The sequence below is a fragment of the Fringilla coelebs genome (genome assembly GCF_963513975.1).
Source record: "Fringilla coelebs genome assembly, chromosome: 2".
In the NCBI taxonomy this organism is placed as follows: domain Eukaryota; kingdom Metazoa; phylum Chordata; class Aves; order Passeriformes; family Fringillidae; genus Fringilla; species Fringilla coelebs.
This window is the reverse complement of record NC_140029.1, coordinates 3992422-4012651: the sequence shown is the minus strand read 5'-3', so window position 1 is coordinate 4012651 and position 20230 is coordinate 3992422. Positions and strand designations below refer to the sequence as shown.

General features: G+C 42.8%; 1 protein-coding gene across 1 annotated transcript in view; it reads left to right on the top strand.

The window, feature by feature from the left end:
- Nucleotides 1-20230, top strand: part of DSCAM (DS cell adhesion molecule) — a gene marked incomplete at both ends in the record, with an annotated part of 453784 nt that overhangs the window by 375865 nt on the left and 57689 nt on the right. Inside the window, 2 exons of the mRNA XM_084226422.1 lie at nucleotides 648-781; nucleotides 13936-14089. Of these exons, the coding sequence (XP_084082548.1) occupies nucleotides 648-781; nucleotides 13936-14089 (288 nt within the window). The remainder of the gene's footprint in view (nucleotides 1-647; nucleotides 782-13935; nucleotides 14090-20230) is intronic.

Sequence of the window (20230 nt, the reverse complement as noted above, 5' to 3'; positions counted from 1 at the left end):
GGATGGCCATTAAACTGTCCATATGTGCATTATTTATAACACTTTGGCATGGGTTGTGTGTTCAAAGCTGGCCATTTATTATTAAGTGTTGTTTGGCCATTTCTGTGACCACGGACAAGATATTTTCACGTGTGCATTTGGATTCAAACTGAAAGGGGAAATTTAGGTTGGATCTAGGGAAGAAGATCTTTACTGTGAGGGTAGTGAGGCCTGACACAGGTTTCTCAGTGGATGGCCCATCCCTGGAAGTGTCCAAGGCCAGTACAGATGAAGCTCTGGGGAACCTGGTCTAGTGGAAGGTGTCTCTGCCCATGGCAGGGGCTTGGAAGATATTTAAGTACCCAAAAACATTCTTGGGTTCATTCTATGATTTTATACAGGCTGTAGGGGATACTTCACAAAAGTTTAACCATCAGAGGCAGGTTCTGCTTTGGGACCCTCTGAAGAAGAGTTTCTCCCCTCTTAAGGATGGGGTCACACTCCCCAAACCTTCTCCCTGGCATGGTCCCTAACACAGAGTGTCCATCTCAGCCCATGGGGGCACAGCCACCAAAGCAGCACACTCCCCTTTTCTTCTTAACTCCTCTGTTACACTGGGATGATTCAATATCTGCCTTGGGCCAATCTAACACACTTTGCTTCTCCAGTTCCAGGTCCTCCTGCTGGAGTTAAAGCAGCTGCTGCCTCAGCCTCCACGGTTTTTGTGTCCTGGCTGCCCCCACTGAAGCTGAACGGCATCATCCGGAAATACACCGTGTTCTGCTCCCACCCCTACCCCACAGTAAGTGCCACAGCCCCTCTGTGCAGGGCTGACACACAGCATTTGCAGATACCAGTCCTTGATCTTCTCCCTGCTGCTTCCTCTCCTGCCCTTTGCTCCCTGAGCAAGGTTAAGGGGAGATGCTGGAGCTACAGAGAGAAGTGAGAGTGGAGTTTGGTTTATCCAACCTATCAAATTTTTGTTTAAAACCTATTGCAGAGCAGTAGCTCACAAATAATTTCAAAATATGCAGTTGAAATGAAGTATTCTTTCAAGGTTTGGTTAGTTTAGAATGTAACAACATTTTCCAGGACCAGCTGCAGGAGCCCTGTTGCAGCTGGAGGCGTGTATTCATTTACCCTGCTTCCATCTAAGTTCCTGCCTTTTTGCCTTGAGTATTCATGTGTGAAGGAACATAATGACTTACAAACAAACATATCTGCTTGTGAATAGGCTTATTTATGCCTGGAATATTTGCCCAATCTAGCTATATGTGCTTTTCTTTGCTGAGAAAGTGACAGGAGGGAATTTGAATGGAGTATCAGGTTATCTTTCTTCCTGTCTGAATCACAAAGAAATTCAGCAATCTTTAAGCACAAGGGCCAATTGCTCTCTTTAAATACCCATGTATATTTATTTTCATGTGGATTGAAAAGAATACTTATTTATTTTATATCTGAGGTTTGGATTTAGGTTACATCCAAGGTCTGGATTTCAGTTTTAAGCAGGACTTCTCAACAAAGGTAAAAAAGGCAATCTTGGTTTGATAGGCAAGGAAAATATTGTTCCAGAAATTTCCAAAAATTCTTCAGGCATGTAGAAATTTCCCTGTCCCCAAGGCAGGGGGTTGGAACAAGGTGGTCTTTTAGATCCTTTCCAACCCAAACCATTGGGTGATTCTCTGATTTATGTTTTAGGATTACTGTCTCCTAAATCCATTAATTTCATAATTGCAGTAAACCAAACCATCTCTAGCACACCTTTAAATGTAAAGTACCTGGAGATTTTCCATCCCAGTTCATACATTTCTATGGCACTCAGCGGGTTAAAGAGGTCAGAGTTTACAGGACAGCTCTCAGTGGGGATCAGGAACTTCTCTGGGGGCTTGGAGAGAACACCAGATGGTGCTGCTGCCTTCTCCACATACTTTCCATGCACAAAGCTGCAGTGCTGCTTCCTGGGGCTTTGCTAGCAACGTTTTTTCCTATATTTACATCCCCAAGAAAATAAACATCCTCCGCTAAAAATATTCTCTACTGTGTGAGTCTCTCACAGACCAAACTTCCAATTTTGTGGTTACCTTTTGGAACACCTCAGAGATGGACAATGACAAGAACATTTGCCTTTTTTTGCTGCTCTTGGCCTGAACAGAGTCTTACTGCTGTATTTTTGTGGTGTTCATTATGCAGGGGTGTGTATGAACCATCATGGAACCATACCTTAGCCCCAGGTAGAGGCACATGCAGCTGTTTGTGCTTTTTATTAATTGCTGATGTGTGCATAGATAGTTCTGAAAGGTGTCCCTGCCCCCAGGACAGATGATCTTTAATGTCCCTTCCAGCCCAAACCATTCTGTGATTCCATGATCCTGCTGTTATCTTCATGCAGATGTGTGTACATAGAAATGCATATATGCACCCACAGATATATGTATAAATATGTTCAGCATCTCTCTGTGAGTCCCTGTCCCAGTGCTCTGCAGATCAGCAGGAGCTGTGGCTTGCAGAGATCTGTATCAGCCCTGTGTGCTGGGTGAGGCAGGAATCACACTGGGGGCTCAGTTTCCAGAAGCCAAGTTGGACATTTTTAGATAAATGCAAGCCCTCAGGACATATTTAATATAGGACACACTCCCTCAGCTTTATTTCTAACAAAAATGCTTTGTTATCTTTTATTCTGAAATGGATTGTGAGCTAAAAAAGCTGTTTTATTCAGAGCTGCTTTGCAGTGAAACAAGCCTGCTGCAGAGCTGCTCAAATGCCAACACTGCTGTGCAGATACACTTAATATATCCAGGGAAGTTCTTGTTTGATTCATTGCTGGCAGAGACAAGTAGCTGACAGAGGGAGAGGCCCTGAATTAGGGTGAGGAGGAGAATAAATAAAAGACCTGTGTCTTTATCATCTCCTCTGCCACCATAAGTAGCAAGTGCTGTAGCTGCAGGTATGGAGCCCTAAAACCTTCATCCATCAGCCCTGGCTGCAAAATAACTTTGCTAAAAGTCTGCTATTCAAGCAGAAAGGCAAACTCCGTTTTCAGGCATCAGTGAGAAGAAAGAGAAAAGGACAGGGGTAAAGGTAAATTTATGGGGAGGCTGCATTCTTTGCAGGTTGTATTTTATTGCTGAGAACAAGTCCATGCAATAGACTTTAGACAGGTTAACAACAGTCCTTTACACAAGAACACTGCTTTGGTGTTTAGGTAACCAACAGGAAAAATAATTAACTCTGTTGGTCGTATTGTGCATATTTTTATTGCAAACATAACACTTATAAAACCCTGACATATTATAAAATGAAGATTTGCTGCCTCTTGCACTGTTCAGTTTGCTTTGCAAAGGCTGAAGCTTTTAAAACTTCTGCTGCCTCTGTATAGAACAAAAAGCATTTCCTCTTTAAATATTTTGAGCCCTAAGGACAGTATTTGCCTGGGATGTTTCAAACCACAAATATGATTAACGTGTGAAAAATGGAAAAGGTTCTCCACTGCAGTCTGTTCTCTGGCCAAGATAAAGGGCAAGCAAGGATCCAATTTCACACTGTTTAATTGTTGTGTCTATAGTATTCTACAGGCATAATTAGACAAAACTTTCTCTTTTTTATTCTGAAAAATGTAGGAAAAAAATACAGAAATATGAGACTTCATGGATCCTCCATTCTTCAAATATAAGAAACAGAATATGCCAGAATTTAAGTTAGAAAAATTATCCTTTGTGCTAACTCATAGCCTACAACTTGCTTCTCCCCACTTTCTACCGTATCCATGTCCAGCTTTTGGTAGGATCTGGCTTCTCAAGACCACCTGTAATGGTCCCATGGTTGCCAGATTCCTTCTAAGAGAGGTGATTCCCACTGTACTGGCAGGATGCTCATGGCACTCCTCCTGCCCAGGTCTCAGGGAAGTGTTGTCACTGCTGTCCCACCCTGGCAGGGGGATTTCCCCCCATGGTGCCACCCACAGGGAACATAGTTTGAATCCTAGCACAGAAATTAAGCTGGTTCAGTTCCTGCTAAACTGAACTCCTTCCTCAGGAGGCTGCTTGAACTGTACATGTGCACTGCCAGGGCTTTTCAAGTGTAACAGAAAAGGAGATTTGGGGGTTTTCTGAAGAAAAAAGACCAAAAAAACCTCCCTAAAAACAACCACCGACCTCCTGTTGTATTAAGGTCAGTACAATGCTTAAGGAAGAATCAATGGGATTAGTTGAAATAAAATTTATATATCAGAAAGTGTCTGGAAAAGGTGGCTGTGACACACAGGTTAGCCAGCCTGGGAAACTTGGATCTCAGAACAGGTAAAAAGCTTTTCCTAAAGAAGCAGGAGGGTGCTGAGGGCAGGAGAAGGAAGGTTAAGGATCAGGATTTCCTGACACAGGAAATGATGAGAAAGTGCCTATGCACAAGGAGAGGGAATTTTTGATGTGGGAAATTCTGATCAGCTGGGGGAAAGTATTACGATAAGATCCTGGACAAATATTGAAGCTGGGGCCTAAATTGTGGAATCTCCACATGTGGAAATCTTCAAGACTTCACTTGACATGTCCCTGAGCAACTTGATGCAATTAAACTTGCTTTGGGAAGGGGCTTGGACTGGGTGACCTCCAGAGGAACCTTCCAACTTCAGTTCTATTATTATGAGGCAGTTTAAAACTGGAAAAGTTGGTCAAAATCTGTATACCACAAGGGAAACTAGAAAGTGGTAGAGTTAATGTGCAACCCTTGGAGGAAAATAGACACGTTAAGTTGACACCAAGATGTCTCATAATTTAAAAGTCTCCTATAAAACTCATATGACATTTTAGGCCACTGGCAGGACTGTTTGTCTTTCCCATCTGAACATTTTCTATGCACAGTCTCCCAAACAAGTTCTGCTTTTAGCTCTCACTATCAGGAAATCAGAGAGTGGGAGTGAGGTCACCTTATTTCACATCTTAACTGAGTTCCACATGAGTGGAGGAAAGACAAGAACCAACTGACTGTGTCCTGAAAAGGAAAATCACTGAGAAAGGAGAATGGTCTCCATTTATTATCCTTTTATAGTGCACTTCTACTTACATGACTCCTTTCCATTAATCTCCAGGCTTTCTATGGAGGAAGCATAGAGTGATGCACAAATTAATGACCTGCTTTGTTGGAGATAGCAGGAAAATCCTCTTTAATGTGTTTGCTTCTATTAGTCAGTGACCCACCAGCAGATCAGCAAAACCCAAACAGCAACAACAACCATAATTACTGCACTTTCCTAATCAACAAGTCAAAATAGACTTTGATATGTGTATTTCTGATTGGGTGATGCCATTCTGTTTATTGGCACCCAGATGATTTTTCTGGTCTGTATTTTCTCAGCTCTTTACCTCACTTTCTAGCACAAGAACCCAAAGATTGGCAAATATGACAAAAACTTGCAAAGCATACAGGTATATATTTAAAACCCTAGATTTCATATAAGAAGAACCAGTTTATTCTCTGGCCTTTAATCCTGACAGTAGGTTTGAAATGTTGGTTGATGAAACTGTTGCTTAGCTGTGGGATTCTGCTAAGAGATGATTTGTCCCTCAAACCCACCTTTGACTGAGGTCTCAAAACGCCAGAAGCCTGAGTACTGGAAGGAGAAGAAATTCCAGAAGTGTTGAATGAGATGAATGGGGTGAGAATATTCCTGCAAAAATCCCAGATGATGCTGTCATGCAAAACTGGATTATCTGGATGAGGAACCAGAGCACAAAGCAGACCCCAGTGCTGAAATAGGGACAGTGATTAGGAATTAGAGTGCAAACCCTACAGTCAACCCCAGGTACCTGTGTTGGAAGGAGTTTTTGAAAACTGTGATCTACATTTCTGGAGTTCTCCAAAGGGTGTAGAAAGATCCAAAGGCTGAAATCCTATCAAAGATTCATGTTGGCCTGGAAATATTTCTATGAAACAGTTGGATTTGGAATAGGTGGTCGATGAAGAGGTGCAAAGCAGTGATGGAGAAGAGGGAAATGATCTTTTATTTGGCCAAAGCCCAAGTCAATTTGCATGAAAACATGATCAATATTGGAGACTGACCAACATCTGAGGCAGACAGTTACTGATCTTTTTGATTTGCTTATTTTACTGTGAGAAACATACTCTTAAGCCTGTTAAATTTGTATATTTGTTTCGTTCTTTTGCTTTTATTTAAACCCACTAAGGGAAAATAAATTATGTGATTTAACCAGAATACACAGGAGTCTCTGCGGTTGCTGTGTGGAAGACGAAAGTAATTGCTGCTCTTGGTCTGTAATTCATAGACTCTAAGTGGAATTTAATTAATCTGACTTCAGTCACCTTGAATAGAGTCACAAATACTTATTCTGGGGTCATCAAGGATTTCCTTTCATTAAGGATGGAAGCTAGATGTCTGTGATAAACTGGATAAATCTCCTGAAAGTTTCCCTTCTCTTTTTTTAGTCTAGAGAAAGTATATATGCTTATCTTAAAACCAGCATAAACTAGATGTGGAAGTATATACAATTATCTTAACCTAGATCTTAAAACTATTAGCTGTCATAAACTCCCATCATCCAGGTGTTTTCCACTCAATTCTTTCAGGCAGACACAAGTTTTGTCTTGATTTTGCATAGGATGTGTCTAAATTCTAACTTTGGGTTTGCATCACACTTTTTGATCCTCATTTCCTCTCCAGATTAAAGACTTGGATAAAAGGAAACTTTGGAAAATAGAGTGGATGCAATTATAAGGCAGAAATTATTTGTTGTTAAATCCTGTAGATCTTTCAGTGATGAGAAGGATGCTGAAAGTTTCTTGGAAAAAGGAGAAGTAGCTGGCAGAAGTTGGCTAAGCAGATAAAGTTACTGTTGAACAGAAGTTTATTTAGAGTCAGCAGATTCTGTAAGGTTGAATTTTAAATATATGTTCATTGATTTGTGTTTTATAAGCAGTATTTATCACTGTATCTATAAAGCACTTTTTACAGCGTGAAGATATTTATGCTTATTAATTCCTCTGTGCTTTATTTAGCATAGAAATAGTGCATAATTTGGGGGTTATTTTAAAACCTTATATTGGACAGTATTTAAAATGTGTCTGCTTAATATACCACATGTTCTATTTTTAGCCTTTTTTTCATTGTTTCACATCTTTGGTGCCAGCTCCCAAACATAGTACATTCATTATTTTAATTGCTTTGTCAACTTTACATTTTTTACCTATCTTTATTTTTGTCAGAGAGCGGACCTCAGGAGGGATGTGACAGAGTATAAATTGATTTTGAAGATGTGCTGGTTTATATGATTTTTAAAAGGTCTCCTTGTAAAGCCCTACCAAAACAAATTTGATATTGATTTTTTCATAAACCTCCCTTCTTGTCTCACTACCCCGTCTCACACCCAGGGATGTCAATACACTCTGACAATAAGTCCTTGGTGTCCTGACCTTCCTGTGGTCACCAGCCCATGACACCACACGCTGCTTCCCTCCTCAGGAGGCTCAGGGACTCTCCAGGAGGTGCTCCAAAGGGACAGGCAGGTGGTGGACCCTGAGTGAGCTACCTGGAAGTCCAGACAGTGGTTTTTTTTCCAGCTATAATACCTGGAAATGAGAATTCAGGAGCAGCTGAGGGAGCTCCAGCTGTTTGTCCTGGAGAAAAGGAGGCTCAGGGGGGACTTTCTGGCTCTCCACAACTCCCTGGCAGGAGGGAAGAGCCAGGTGAGGGTCAGGCTCTGCTCCGAGGACAAGAGGAAATGGCCTCAAACTGCACCAGGGTGGGCTCAGCTTGGACATCAGAATTTGCCCATGGAAAGGGGGCTCAGGCCTTGGAACTGCCCAGGGAGCTCTGTAGTGCCCATCCCTGCAGGTGTGCCCTGGAGGTGGCACTGAGTGCTCTGGGCTGGGGACAAGGTGGGCACTGGGCACAGCTGGGACTGCCTGGGCTGGGAGGGCTTTGCCAGCCTCAGGGATTTTGGGATTCTTTGGATTGGCAGGATTTTCCTGCCAGTGGGAAGGCAGGGAGCTGCCTCTGTTCTTCCCAAAATTTCCATCTGAAACTTTCTAACGTTTTAATTCCACAATTAAGGTGAAAAAATTTACAATGCTATATGGCAGCTGCATTCACTTTTGTGCACAGCTTCTGTTTCCAACAGTTACCTTCAGTAATGCTGAATGAAAAACAGATGCCACCTTTCAAAACATGAGCCAGCACCTGAACAGAAACCATTGTTAGACCAAAGTGGCAGCCAAGAGCCTTACTGGAAACCATGCTCCAGGATCAGTGGTTATTTGGAGCTTGGAGAGTCTGTCCATCTGTGAAAGGAAGGCAAAAGCCAGCAGTCCTCAAGAAAAGTACAATTTGTGACCTCAGGCAGACTTTCACATCTTTAGGGAGTTCACTGAGAGGTCACAGTAGTGCTCTGTCTATTCTTCTCAGGGATGCAGAACTTGAAGTTCATTCTCTATAAATACAGACATTTTTTTTTTTTTATTACTCCACTTTGCTTCCAGGTAGAAAAAATTTAGTGTAGCCCCCAGTAGTGGATAACCTGTGTGTCCAAGACTCTAAAATGTGATTTTTAGAATAAAACATCTCAATACTCTCTGCCCCTGGAGTTCTGTGTTGAGTTTTAGGCCTCTTGCATTGCAAAAGGACCTTGAAGTGATGGAGTGGTCCTGGGAAGGGTCTGGAAAACAAGTCTTAGGAGCAGGAGCTGAGGGAACTGGGGTTCTTCAGTCTGGAGAAAAGAAGGTTCAGGAAGGACCTAATTGTTCCCTACAACTCCCTGAAAGGAGGTTTTAGCAAGGGCCGGTCTCTTCTGCCACGTCCAAAGTAAAAGGATGAGCAGAAATGGCCTAAAGTTGCACCTGAGGAGGTTCAGGTTGGATATTGGAAATGGAAATTTCACTGAAAGAGTGGCCAGGCCTTGGGCTGAGCTGCCCAGGGAGGTTTGGAGTCAGTGTCTGTGGGAGTGCTCAGGAGGAGCCTGGATGTGGCCCTTGGGGACAGGGTTTGGGGTGATGCTGGTCCTGGTTTATGGTGGAACTTGAAATTCTCCTCCAGCCTTGATGATTCTGTGGTTTCCAGGAGCAGCAATGCCTGAGGAAGGGAAGGCAGACAATTCTGTGATGGAGCTGTACAAAAGGATGGAGATCATTGTGTTTTTACCATGTAGAATTGAAGACTGACTCTAATTATTCCTGAGGCTCAGTGCCTGTTCCAGGCCTCACCTGCAGCAGTGATTAAACAGAGCCCAAGGAGCAGCACCTGGCCCCAGCAGGATGTGATGGTGACTGATGTCAGCCTGTCCTGCTTATCATGACCCCCTCCAAAGCAGAATTGTTTTGAAAAGAGCTGTTTAGAGCAGCACAAAACTGAGTTAAAAATCATTGTGGATCACTGGGATGGAGTGCTCCACTCACTGCCTGGCTCTCTCCCATCTAGCAGCGGAGCTGAGCCCAGATGAGGGATGTTTGTTGAGAGAGACCCAGCTATGCAAACACCATTTCACTGATTTAACTCGGGCCAGATAGAACAAACTCAATGCTGTTCAGTGGGAGGCTACAAAAAAAAAAAAAAATCCAGTGGCTCCTTGTTGTGGGCAGGAGGGAGCAGCCTCTGTGTCTCTGCTGAGCCCTCTCTGTTCAGTGGCTCCATTACTGACCTGGCTACTGAAATAGAGAGGCTGCCTATTAAATTAGCAGGGAATACCAGGCTGGGAGGGGTTGCATGTACACAGGAGACTGAAGCACAATTCAGGCAGGTCTTGATGAACTGGGAAATTGGTCTGGAAAAAATTGGATCAAATTTAGCAAAATGGGTAGCCTGAATAACCAACTGCAAAAGTACTGTGTAGAGAGCAATTCTGTTGATTCTTCAGAAGAGGATTTTGAGGTTATTGTGCCTCCCAAGTTGAACATTAACAGCCTTTATAATCCTGTCCTGAAAAGCCAAATGAGAATCCCTGGAATTGTTGAGTGCAGGTTTGGAAACAGTGAGAAAGCTATGGACCATCTTTAGACAGTCTGAAGGATAACAGAAGATATTATTAGAGAAACTGATTGAGAAAATGGGATTTCTGGACAATGTTGAAAGCACCAGAGTTATTTAGTTGTAGAAAGATAAGGGTACTGGTGGGGAAAGGAACGATAAAATTTCATGTAGATTAAAGACTGGTGCAAAGATCAAGGTAATAATCTATTCTTCATGTTCCTAATGGACTAGAAAAGAAGCTATGGGTTGAAACTGCAGCAGAAAACCCAAGATAGATTAAAAAACCCCTTATTTCTAATCATGAGATTAGTCAAGCAGTGGAATAGATTGTGCAGCCTAGGGAGTTGCAAAATCTCCTTTTATTGTAAGTCTTCAAAATCAGGTTGGGGAAACATCTGTTTGAAATTGTGCAGACACAGATGAACCTGGTTTAAAGAAGAAAGATAGACTCAGGTGATCTCTCAGAGTCCTTCCAGCTCCATTTTTAGATGATGCCATATTTTCTGCCTAAAATTGGAGTGCAAACACACACCCCGCTCTAGGGAGTATATATATCATTTATATCTATATCTATATCTATATCTCTATTTCATTTATATTTATATTTAATTTTCAGCATGAGGCAGCCAATACACAGGTAACCAAGTTGTATATGCTCTTACTTCATAACACACACCAGAGGCCTGAGCTGTCTCTTCCTTTTCACTCATGTCCTTAAAGTCTCTATATGGCTTTCCCAGTTCACTTCCAGGTTTCCTGCAACTTGCAGAGAACAGAGATAGAGATCTGTAGCTCACTTATGTAATCAGAAGTTCTGTGGAACCAGCTGTAAGCAAGGCGCAGGCTACCTTTCACTAAATAACCTTCCAGACCACAGTAAATGTTACCTCTTGCCTTAACTCCTTGCTTGGGAAACTCCCTGACTGCTTGGAAAACTGTTAGAAATGTATTTTTTTCTATAGCACTCTTCTGAATTTTTCCCTGGTTGTGTTAAGAACGGGCAATTAAAAATAGAAGGCAGAGGGATCAGAGTTTGTGCATTACATTACCTGTTAAATTGCGCTTTAAAGGAGTCAGAAGTGCCAGGAGATGGCATGCTGCTTCACCAAGAAATGCACACCAATAGGGCTCAAGTTGCAGAGGAAAATGATGTTCCCTGCACCAGCTCTTCCTCAGCATCTCTTGCCATTGCCTGGTTGGGGAAGTAGATTGACTGCATCCTGATAAAGGACTTTGATTTCATTTTATTCTTCACAGCCCTTGCTGGTTCTCAGAGACTGATCTCTGTCTCTCCTTCTTACACAGTGAGCTAAAGGCAGAAGAAAAATTAACCCATCATCTATAAGCTGAAGAAAAATAGCAATTAGGAAAAAAAATCCCTTGAGCAAGCATGTTACTGCTTCTAAGATTGAACAGTGGTTTATGTTTTATACTGGCACATGCACGGGCCAATATGTGACAAGGTGACATTCCTTTAAATATTTCTTATTTCAATTGTTTAATCTTCTCTTTGCTGACAAAGCTGCCTTTTTTTCTTCTTGTGTAATCAAAGTCTCTGGCATGTTAGGCTAATTGAAATGACAGGCAAAAGTTTAAAGTAAAATCGATTCTTTTCACTGAAGCATCCCCAAGTGTTTAAAAGGGAATGTGAGCTGAGGAAAAACAAGATGTGTGTTAACCAGTTAGAAACCAAAATCTTTTGCTATAGCTGCTTGTTTTAGGAAAATGAGAATGGTTAATTTAGTGAAGATGCATTTACCAGATTAAATTAATAAACTAATTCTGAGAATAATTAACTTTACATTTAAAATAGCTACAGATGCAAATGGGTGAATGATGCTGGGAGAAAGAAAGGAATTGAAAACAAGGCATTTTAAAAAGCTTTAAGAACAGAAAATCCTGCTGTTTGTCCATCTTTGGAGTTCCAGTGAGAAAGAGCTGGTGGTTGCTGGAATGAAAGTTAGCCCTGAGGAATTCTGTGATGTTCCTAAGTGCTGTATCCATGTGCCATGTCAGTAGGTGGTTTAGAAGGAACCTGTGCTAGGTAACTGCATTAATGAGTGGAGCCTAAGTGCCAGAGACAGCCTGGCCTGTTTGACTTTCAAATTAACTGTAGGAAATGCTGCCTCATGAATATTAAATTTCAGCTTCCTCTGCCATGATCAATACAATAATTTTTATGTATGACCTCACAAAGATCCAGCCTGTCAAGCTACGGGCATTTGTCCAATATTCTTGTGTAAATGTCAAGGCAGATGGTTCTCAAAAGCTGCTGCAATATTTCACATAATAATAAAGGTGTCTGGCTGCATTGACCTCTTCATATCAGAAGTGGGAACCCAGGCAAACTCTGGCTTAATAGGACAAACTAATTTGGCATTTTGACAAGCAAAGGGGCAATGAGTTTGGCTAGAAAATATAGCAAGTTCCCCCTCTGGGCTTGTTCAGAGCCTGGGGAACTTTGCTGGAGCAAGCCAGTCTTCCCAGAATAATCACTGTCCGTGGAAGGAACAAAATGTGTTCCTGCAGAAGCCTTTGCATGGTCTCTGAATGGAGTGGAGGTGCCTGGCTTAGAGACAGATGTCTTCACTCTGGGTTTCAAATGGGAGAGGAGATGAACTCGCCTCTTCCCCAGGCTGTAGGAGAGGCCAGCTCAAGAGCAGAGAAGTGCAGTGACCCGTTCAGCAGCTGAAACTGTCTGCCAGTTCACACGGAGAGGTGTTTAATGATACCTCAAAAACATCACTTATTTATTTGGAATTCACTTTGAAGGACTACATATTCCAATGTTTTCAGGTCAATGTACCTTTTGAAATGCTAATCAGTTGGAATTGGCCTTTACCACAAACACATATTTGTATATCAAAGAGATTCCTTGCACATTTTGTCAGTCTGAACCAAGTTAAGATTACATTGATGCATTATTTTTAATGCTGATTCCTGCTAAAATCTTCTTTTCTACGTCATTAACCTTCTAATTATTTTTAGCCTAGTGTTAGTTAGCCATTACCAGGCTCAGCACTGCGCAGGGAAGTGAGTATTATTCATCCCAATGCTTCATTACCCCTCTCTTTTTACGTGCAGGCATCACAAAGCCCGTGTCAGAAATAAAAGTGGCAATACCGAGCGCTGTAGCATTGCTCAGAGCTGAGATTTCCCTCCTCACACTTCCTGTGCAGGATGTGCTGAGGCTCTCAAAGCTGCCTGGAGGGATCTCTATGTTCCTCCACACCTTGCCCTGCACAGGTTGCTGCAAGCAGGATGCAGAAGCTCTCATGGATGAGCAGGGACTGCAGAGCAGCTGGTTGGCTCTGCTGCAGCCCTTGGGCCCAGGCACTTGAGTGACAGAGGAGACACTGAACTGGCATTTCTTCCAGCACTTGTCCTTCCCTGCTAATGCAGCCAAGTGGCTGAGATGACCTTCAGCTGGGAGTCTCTGAATGGAAGTAATTTTGTGATTAAACAGACCTAGACTTGGGGGAAGTTTGAACAGTGTGCTACAGAGCACAGTTTTAGTCCTTGGTTTGCTCCACTGCTGAAGGGATAAGCCACCAAAACCCAGGAATAAAGAACATCAAAGGTTCTAAGTGACAGAAATAGTAAACTCCAGCTTTCACAGCAGATGCAGCACTGAATCCTCCACTGGGAAAGTTTTGTGTGCAGCTAAATCAGTTTGTCAGAACTACTGATGGTAAAATTTAGCCATATTTAAACACTTCCATTGTTTATCCAACCCTGTAAAAATGGATGGCACATAAAAGTCCTAATCTGAATAAAACCAATCTGTAAACAAGGCAGAGGCACAAATTCACTGAGTATGAGTGGATTGCAACAAGTTACTGTGTCTGCTCTGTTTATTGCCATCTGCCATCTGTTTGGAGCAATCGATACCCATCCGAAGAGCCCTGAAGTAACAGGCTTTGTAGCACTCACCTTTTCTCCAAATACTGCTTATTTTAGCCTGGAAACATTTGTCTCTCCCACCACAGGTGATCAGCGAGTTTGAAGCCTCTCCCGACTCATTTTCCTACAGAATCCCCAACCTGAGCCGGAACCGCCAGTACAGCGTGTGGGTGGTGGCCGTGACGGCTGCGGGGAGAGGCAACAGCAGCGAGATCATCACCGTGGAGCCACTGGCCAAAGGTACAGGGACAGCTGCCCAGAGCCAGCCAGGCTTCTACTGGCTAATTACTGCTGCTAATTGCTGGCAGAATTGGCTCGTGTGGCCTCTCTGAGGGTGGGATTTGTCAGGAGCTGCCTCGCGAAAAGAGAGGTGACAACTCGCGGGTAATTGCTCCAGGTTTTGCTGGAGTCAGCAGAGAGGGGATGACGTGCTCCTCCAGCCTGCCTTAGAAGGGAATAGATTGCTTTTTGGAGCCATTTTTATCTTCACTTGTTGGGAATAGATTGCTTTTTTGGAGCCATTTTTATCTTCACTTGTTGGGTGCAGGGGGTTTGCAGATGATGCCTCTCCCCCTCTGAATATATTTCTTTTCTTTGCTGTACAAGGTAACTTCTTTATCATTCCTTTCCTTAGTAATATCTCTTGTGTACTCCACAAGTACCATCTTCTGTATAAAATGGTCTGATTAACATATCTAAACTCTGAACAATTGTTCTCTACTTGCATTAGCTTTGAAGTTTGCTGCTTCTATTTCAGATATGATGAAAGGATAATGTGCCTGAAATCTTGAATATTTATTTCCAGCTGTATTAGTTGTTCTATTAAAAGATATTGCTGGGGCCTGTGAATTCTGCCTTTTGAGATGTGATGTTTGCAACATTAGAGCACCTTGGCTTGGAAACGGAGGCCTTACATTTTGAACAGCCAAGTGAGAAGAGTCCCATCCCACTCAATCTCTACATGGTGTCTTCAAATTGATTTTTTTTTTACTACTCAACTTGGTACCATTACAGCCTGTGCCAGGATGGGCAGAGAAAGGCAGAGATCCCTAGAGCTGCAAAATCAGATACATTTAATTGGCTTTACAGTTTTACAAGCTTGCTAATTCTTCACTTGGGTGTTTAATGATGTGAAGATGTAAAATAAAGTGTCTAGTGCATTATGATGACAGGTTCTTTCTGAAAAGGCTTTGCTGAACTTCAGCCTAGTGCCACCAACATGAAAGCACTTTCTGCATGGAAGAGCAAACTCCATCACCAGGGGAAATCTCCCTGTTCCTACCTGTCTGGCTGCTAGATCACCATTTTAATGCTGGTTCAGAACTCTTTCCCTGGGCTGCATCAAAAGCAATTTAGCACAGGGTTGAGGGAGGTGATTCTGTCCCTGTGCCCTGCTCAGGTGAGAGCCCACCTGCAGAGCTGCCCCAGCCCTGGAGGAGCTGGAGCTGCTGCAGAGAGCCCAGAGGAGGCTCCAGGATGAGCAGAGGGCTGGAGCAGCTCTGCTGGCAGGAAAGGCTGGCACAGCTGGCATTGCTCACCTGCACAGGAGAAGCTTTGGGCTGAGCTCAGGGTGGCCTTGCAGGGCCTGCAGGAGCCCCAGGAAACCTGGAGAGAGACAATTTCCAGGGGATGCAGGGACAGTACACAGGGAATGGCTGCCAGTGCCAGAGGGCAGGGCTGGGTGGGATATTAGGTAGAAATTCTTCCCCGGGATGGTAGTGAAACACTGGAATAGGCTGCCCAGAGATTTTGTGGCTGCTCTTGGATTCCTGGAAGTGTCCAAGGCCAGGTTGGACACTGGGGCTTGGAGCAGCCTGGGACAGTGGCCCATGGCAGGGAGTTGGAACTGGGTGATCTTTAACCTTCCTTCCAACCCAGCCCTTCTAGGATTCTGTGATTATGGTGGATGGGATTGCTGATTTTGGAGGCTACTGTTTGAACACATGACAGTTTCCCAGTGTGGAGAAGCTGCAAACAGAGTTCTTCAGATCTGAAAAATCTGGAGCTTTTCCACTGTAGCATAAATGCACCCTGCTTTATGGACATCAGTGAGACCAAAGCTGAGATCCTAAAAGGGGGATGAGGAGTGTAAAGGACACCAGTGAAGGAAGGTCATGAAGGAACAGGAAAAAAGGCAAAGGTTTCAGGTGTTCCTCCTTTGCTGTCACCTGTGTGTAATCAGTGTGTGGTGATGAAAAGAAAAAAGCAAACAAAAATAAGCATCAAAATAAATACTCAAGAGCAAGAATTATTAGACATGGTGCAATCTTAATAGGTTGAGGCTGCAGGCACAAAGTGCACTAGAAGTTTTCTTTTGCCATGCCCTATGCATTTTAAAAAGAGGGAAATGTTCAAAGATGAACACCAAGAGGGAAATGTTCAAAGATGAACACAGATCAATTCAGGCTTTGCAGGCACCAATATTCATGACCTCAAGTTATGAGGAATTGCTTTGTGCAATTGCTCTGTTTGCCAAAAATTGAGAAGTTGCAACTTGACCCACATGGACTTAAACTGATCCAGCTTACCAGAATTAATTCTGCTCCTCTGAAGCTTATATAACATAATCCATGATGACAAATAAGTGAACTTAAAAATAACTTTTATGAAAAGGCAAGATGACTTAAAAGAAAAAATAATTAATTACTTCAATATAGACAGGTCAATCTGAAGAAGACTTTATTTCAAAGGACAGTAGAATGCATCCAGTCAACCTTAGAGTTTGTAGCGATACTCCAATATAAAGTCTGCATTAGATGATGCTCAGGAAAAGCCTCTTACATGCACTTAGGACTGTAAAAGTAATGAATAATCCATTTGTGGAGGGTTTGATGGGCACTAGGAATACTGATAGATAGCAATTTTATGAACTTTGAATGTAGCTAGGTTAGAAATTATTGTATCACAAACAAAATTTCCTTTATGAATGCATCACAGGGCTTTTTAGGGAGCTGGGAGAAAGTGGTGATCAGTGCTGAGGGCAGTGGCTGCACAATGAGGGAGGATGGGCAGAGCTCAAAGCCTCAAAGACCTTTTTTCACCCCCCACTATATCTGTAGCAAACAGCACATCCCGGGGTTAGAAGCAACTAAAGCCTGATTTTGCCTTAAGTTCCCGATGCAAAACCATCCTGTGGGCCATTAGTTTGTAGTTGTTTGCTTCCTTTTTTTGCTCCTCTTACTGCACAGTAACTGTCCAAGTAATGATACCATCATGACAGCTAATAAGAGTTAACTGAGAATTGAATTATGTCAACTTAATTATAACCCCTTTAAGAACTCCTTTGAGAACAATGAGAATGTCTAGATAGGGGTTTGATGTGAAATGGATAGTCCAATTTAAATGAAAGCTTAATTCAAGTTAACATTTCTTTCTTTCTTTAGTGTCTTCATTTCTCAGAACAGATTGTTATTCTCTGTAATTAACTGACAGAAATAATAAAAAAAATCCCCAACAAACAGAAAATAATCATGGCAATGAAAGTTCAGCCTCCACGTAAGCAAGCTGTGCTCCTGCCCCTCAAATTACTCTTCACTGGTGACTTGAAAGAAATGGGTTTAGTCTATCAAATATACTCAGAAGACAAAAAAACCTTGCATGCACTTGTCCCTCTGATTTACTGACCATGACTGATGGGGAATGGCATTTGCTGCCAGTGTGACAATAACAGATCCAGACCCCTGGCAATCTGATCCTCTGGGGACAACTCTGACTTTTGAGTTTCCCCTGGTTTTCTGAGCTACCTGAGCATGAATTTTGAACAGATTTCCCCCCTAGTCTGCGTTGCTTTGTGTGTTTAATGTTTTTAAGTAACATTTACTTATGTAAATGTGCTGTTCACGTGACAGTACACACTGCTCTGTTTCTTCGATCAGACTGGAGTACAGGGGATTTTAGAGAACCATGGAATGGGTTGGTTTGGAAGGACCCTTAAAAATCATCCAGTTCCACCCCCTGCCATAGGCAGGGACACCTCCCACTGTCCCAGGCTGCTCCAAGCCCCAGTGTCCAACCTGGCCTTGGGCACTGCCAGGGATCCAGGGACAGCCCCAGCTGCTCTGGGCACCCTGTGCCAGGGCCTGCCCATCCTCTCTGTGAGAAAGTAAATGAAGGAATCTCCTGACCCAGGGTATTCACTGGTGGAGCTTTTATTTTTTTTAAGCTGAACTGCAGGGAAATGTCAAAGCTCTTGTTCAGTTTCCTCCTGAAGTTCACCTTTAAAACTCAGTTGTGTCCTCTAGAGGAAGAAAAACCCACGTGTATTACATCCTCCTACAAAGAATTTCTGCCCATTTCTATTTCTGTGGCAGTAAATGCAGGTTAGAGGATTTGTAATTTAAACAAGCAAACATGCAGAAAACTGCATTATCATAAGAGAGTGCACTGTTCTGTGAAGGAACCTCTTTATCTTCAATTAATAATTGGGTGATTTGTAAAAATAATAGGAACAGACACAGCCCTAATCCAGTGCCATGCCATCAAATGTAAGGCTAGAGGGAGGTGAGTAGGCATGTGGGTAGCTTTGATAACAAAGAAGTAAACCCTGCAGCTTACCCATATGATTCCAAAAATACCCATGGCTCAAAAGAAAGAGGTCTGTGAGATCCCAGGCTTTCTTAGCTCATGAATGCCTGCTAGAATTTCAAACCTATTGCTCTGAGGTGGATTTCACTTGACATTTATTTTGTTTCTAGCTTTCCTTGTGCACCTTTTAGCAGTCTCAGGACATCATTTGAAGTTCAGCTATAAAGAAAATTGGTCTTGAAAAATTTCCTGCTGTTTTACCATTTCTTTTAAAAGCACTCAGTACATGGAAGGAATGAGAAAATCCATAGAAAGCCGTGGATGCTTTCACAGAAATACTGCACTGTGCTTTTCTGATGATTTTCTGAGTCATGGTCTATCACCTTACCAGTGGCTTAGGCTCCTGTGAGATTTATGTTACTTCCACCCATCTCACCCATTTTACTTCCACCCAGTAAAATGAGGGATACAGGGTATTGAAAACCAGGAGCTACAGCATTAATGTTGCACTTTCAACATCTGATCTCCAGCCTATGACTTCTTAAGGAAGAATTCACATTGAAATAATTATTAAAAACAAAAGAACAACACAAAAATTTTGCTGACAGCGGTGCCATGCCATGCTAAAGGCTTCAGCAGGATTCCTGTGTTCCACATTTTGTCCTGCAGGAACTGGCAACAGTTGGAAGTAGCTGGATGTTTCAAGAAACACTGGAAATGTGGGAAGGCCACAGAGAAAATGATTAATAGTCAATTTTAAATGAGTTTTCAGACTTCATGTTGCAGGAGGAATTCTGCATGGGACAGGAATCTGAGCAGTCCAGATGCTCACAGATGTTTGGTAGGTAGAGCTGACAGCATCTCCTGCTGCTTTTCAAAGATGGCCTGAGAGCCACAAGGCACCTCCTGCAGCAAAACCTGGCACCACAGAAGACAAATGTGACTTCTAACACCAACTTCAGCAGAGTCAGCATTTCACTCTGTGTCTCTGGCTGCTCTGAGCATTTTTCTGTTTGAGTTACTTTGGTTAATTAGCCCGTGGTGTGATGGGTTGACCCAGGCTGGGTGCCAGACACCCACCAGAGCTTCTCTGTCTCCCCTCTGCAGCTAGACAGGGGAAGGAAAAGATAAGAAAGGTTCATGAGTTGAGATGAGGACAGAGAGAGACCACTCAAAAAATACCATCACAGGCAAAACAGACTCAATTTGGAGATATTAATTGAATTTACTACCAACAAAATCAGAGCACAATAATGGGAAGAAAAATAAATCTTAAAAACACCTTCCCCACACCTCTCCCTCCTTCTCAGCTCTATCTCCTCCTTCTCAGCAGCCTAGGAAAATTGGTATAGAGGTTACAAGCAGCTCACCATGTCTGCTGAACATAGGGGAAGCTTCTGGCAAGCTGTGACCTGCCCAGTACCAAAACCTGGCCATACAAACGCAACACAGATGGCTTCTGGCAGTACAGCCCTGTGCAAGTCTGTTCTAGAAGATGTTATCTCAGGAGTGCCCAGGTGGAAAACCAACCTGATCCACGAGAGTTTCTGCCCAGTGTCAGACCTTCCCAGGGCAGCACAAACCACAGCTCTGTCATGGCAGGGTTAAACCTCAGAGCTCTGCAAGGAGGGAGCCAGGGATCTCCAGCTGCTCTTCAGCCAGGACAGGACATGTTAGGAAAGTAGTGCTGGCCAGTCACCCAATCTTCACTTTGTCTGTTACCTAAATCTTCAACTTGTGTTTTAGTTAAAATGTTGACCAGAGGAAAAAAAACCTCTTGAGAAGCTTGGCCTTCAACAGTGCACGAAGAGAACACAGGCAACACAGTCCAAATTGATTGTATAATCTGAGAAATCT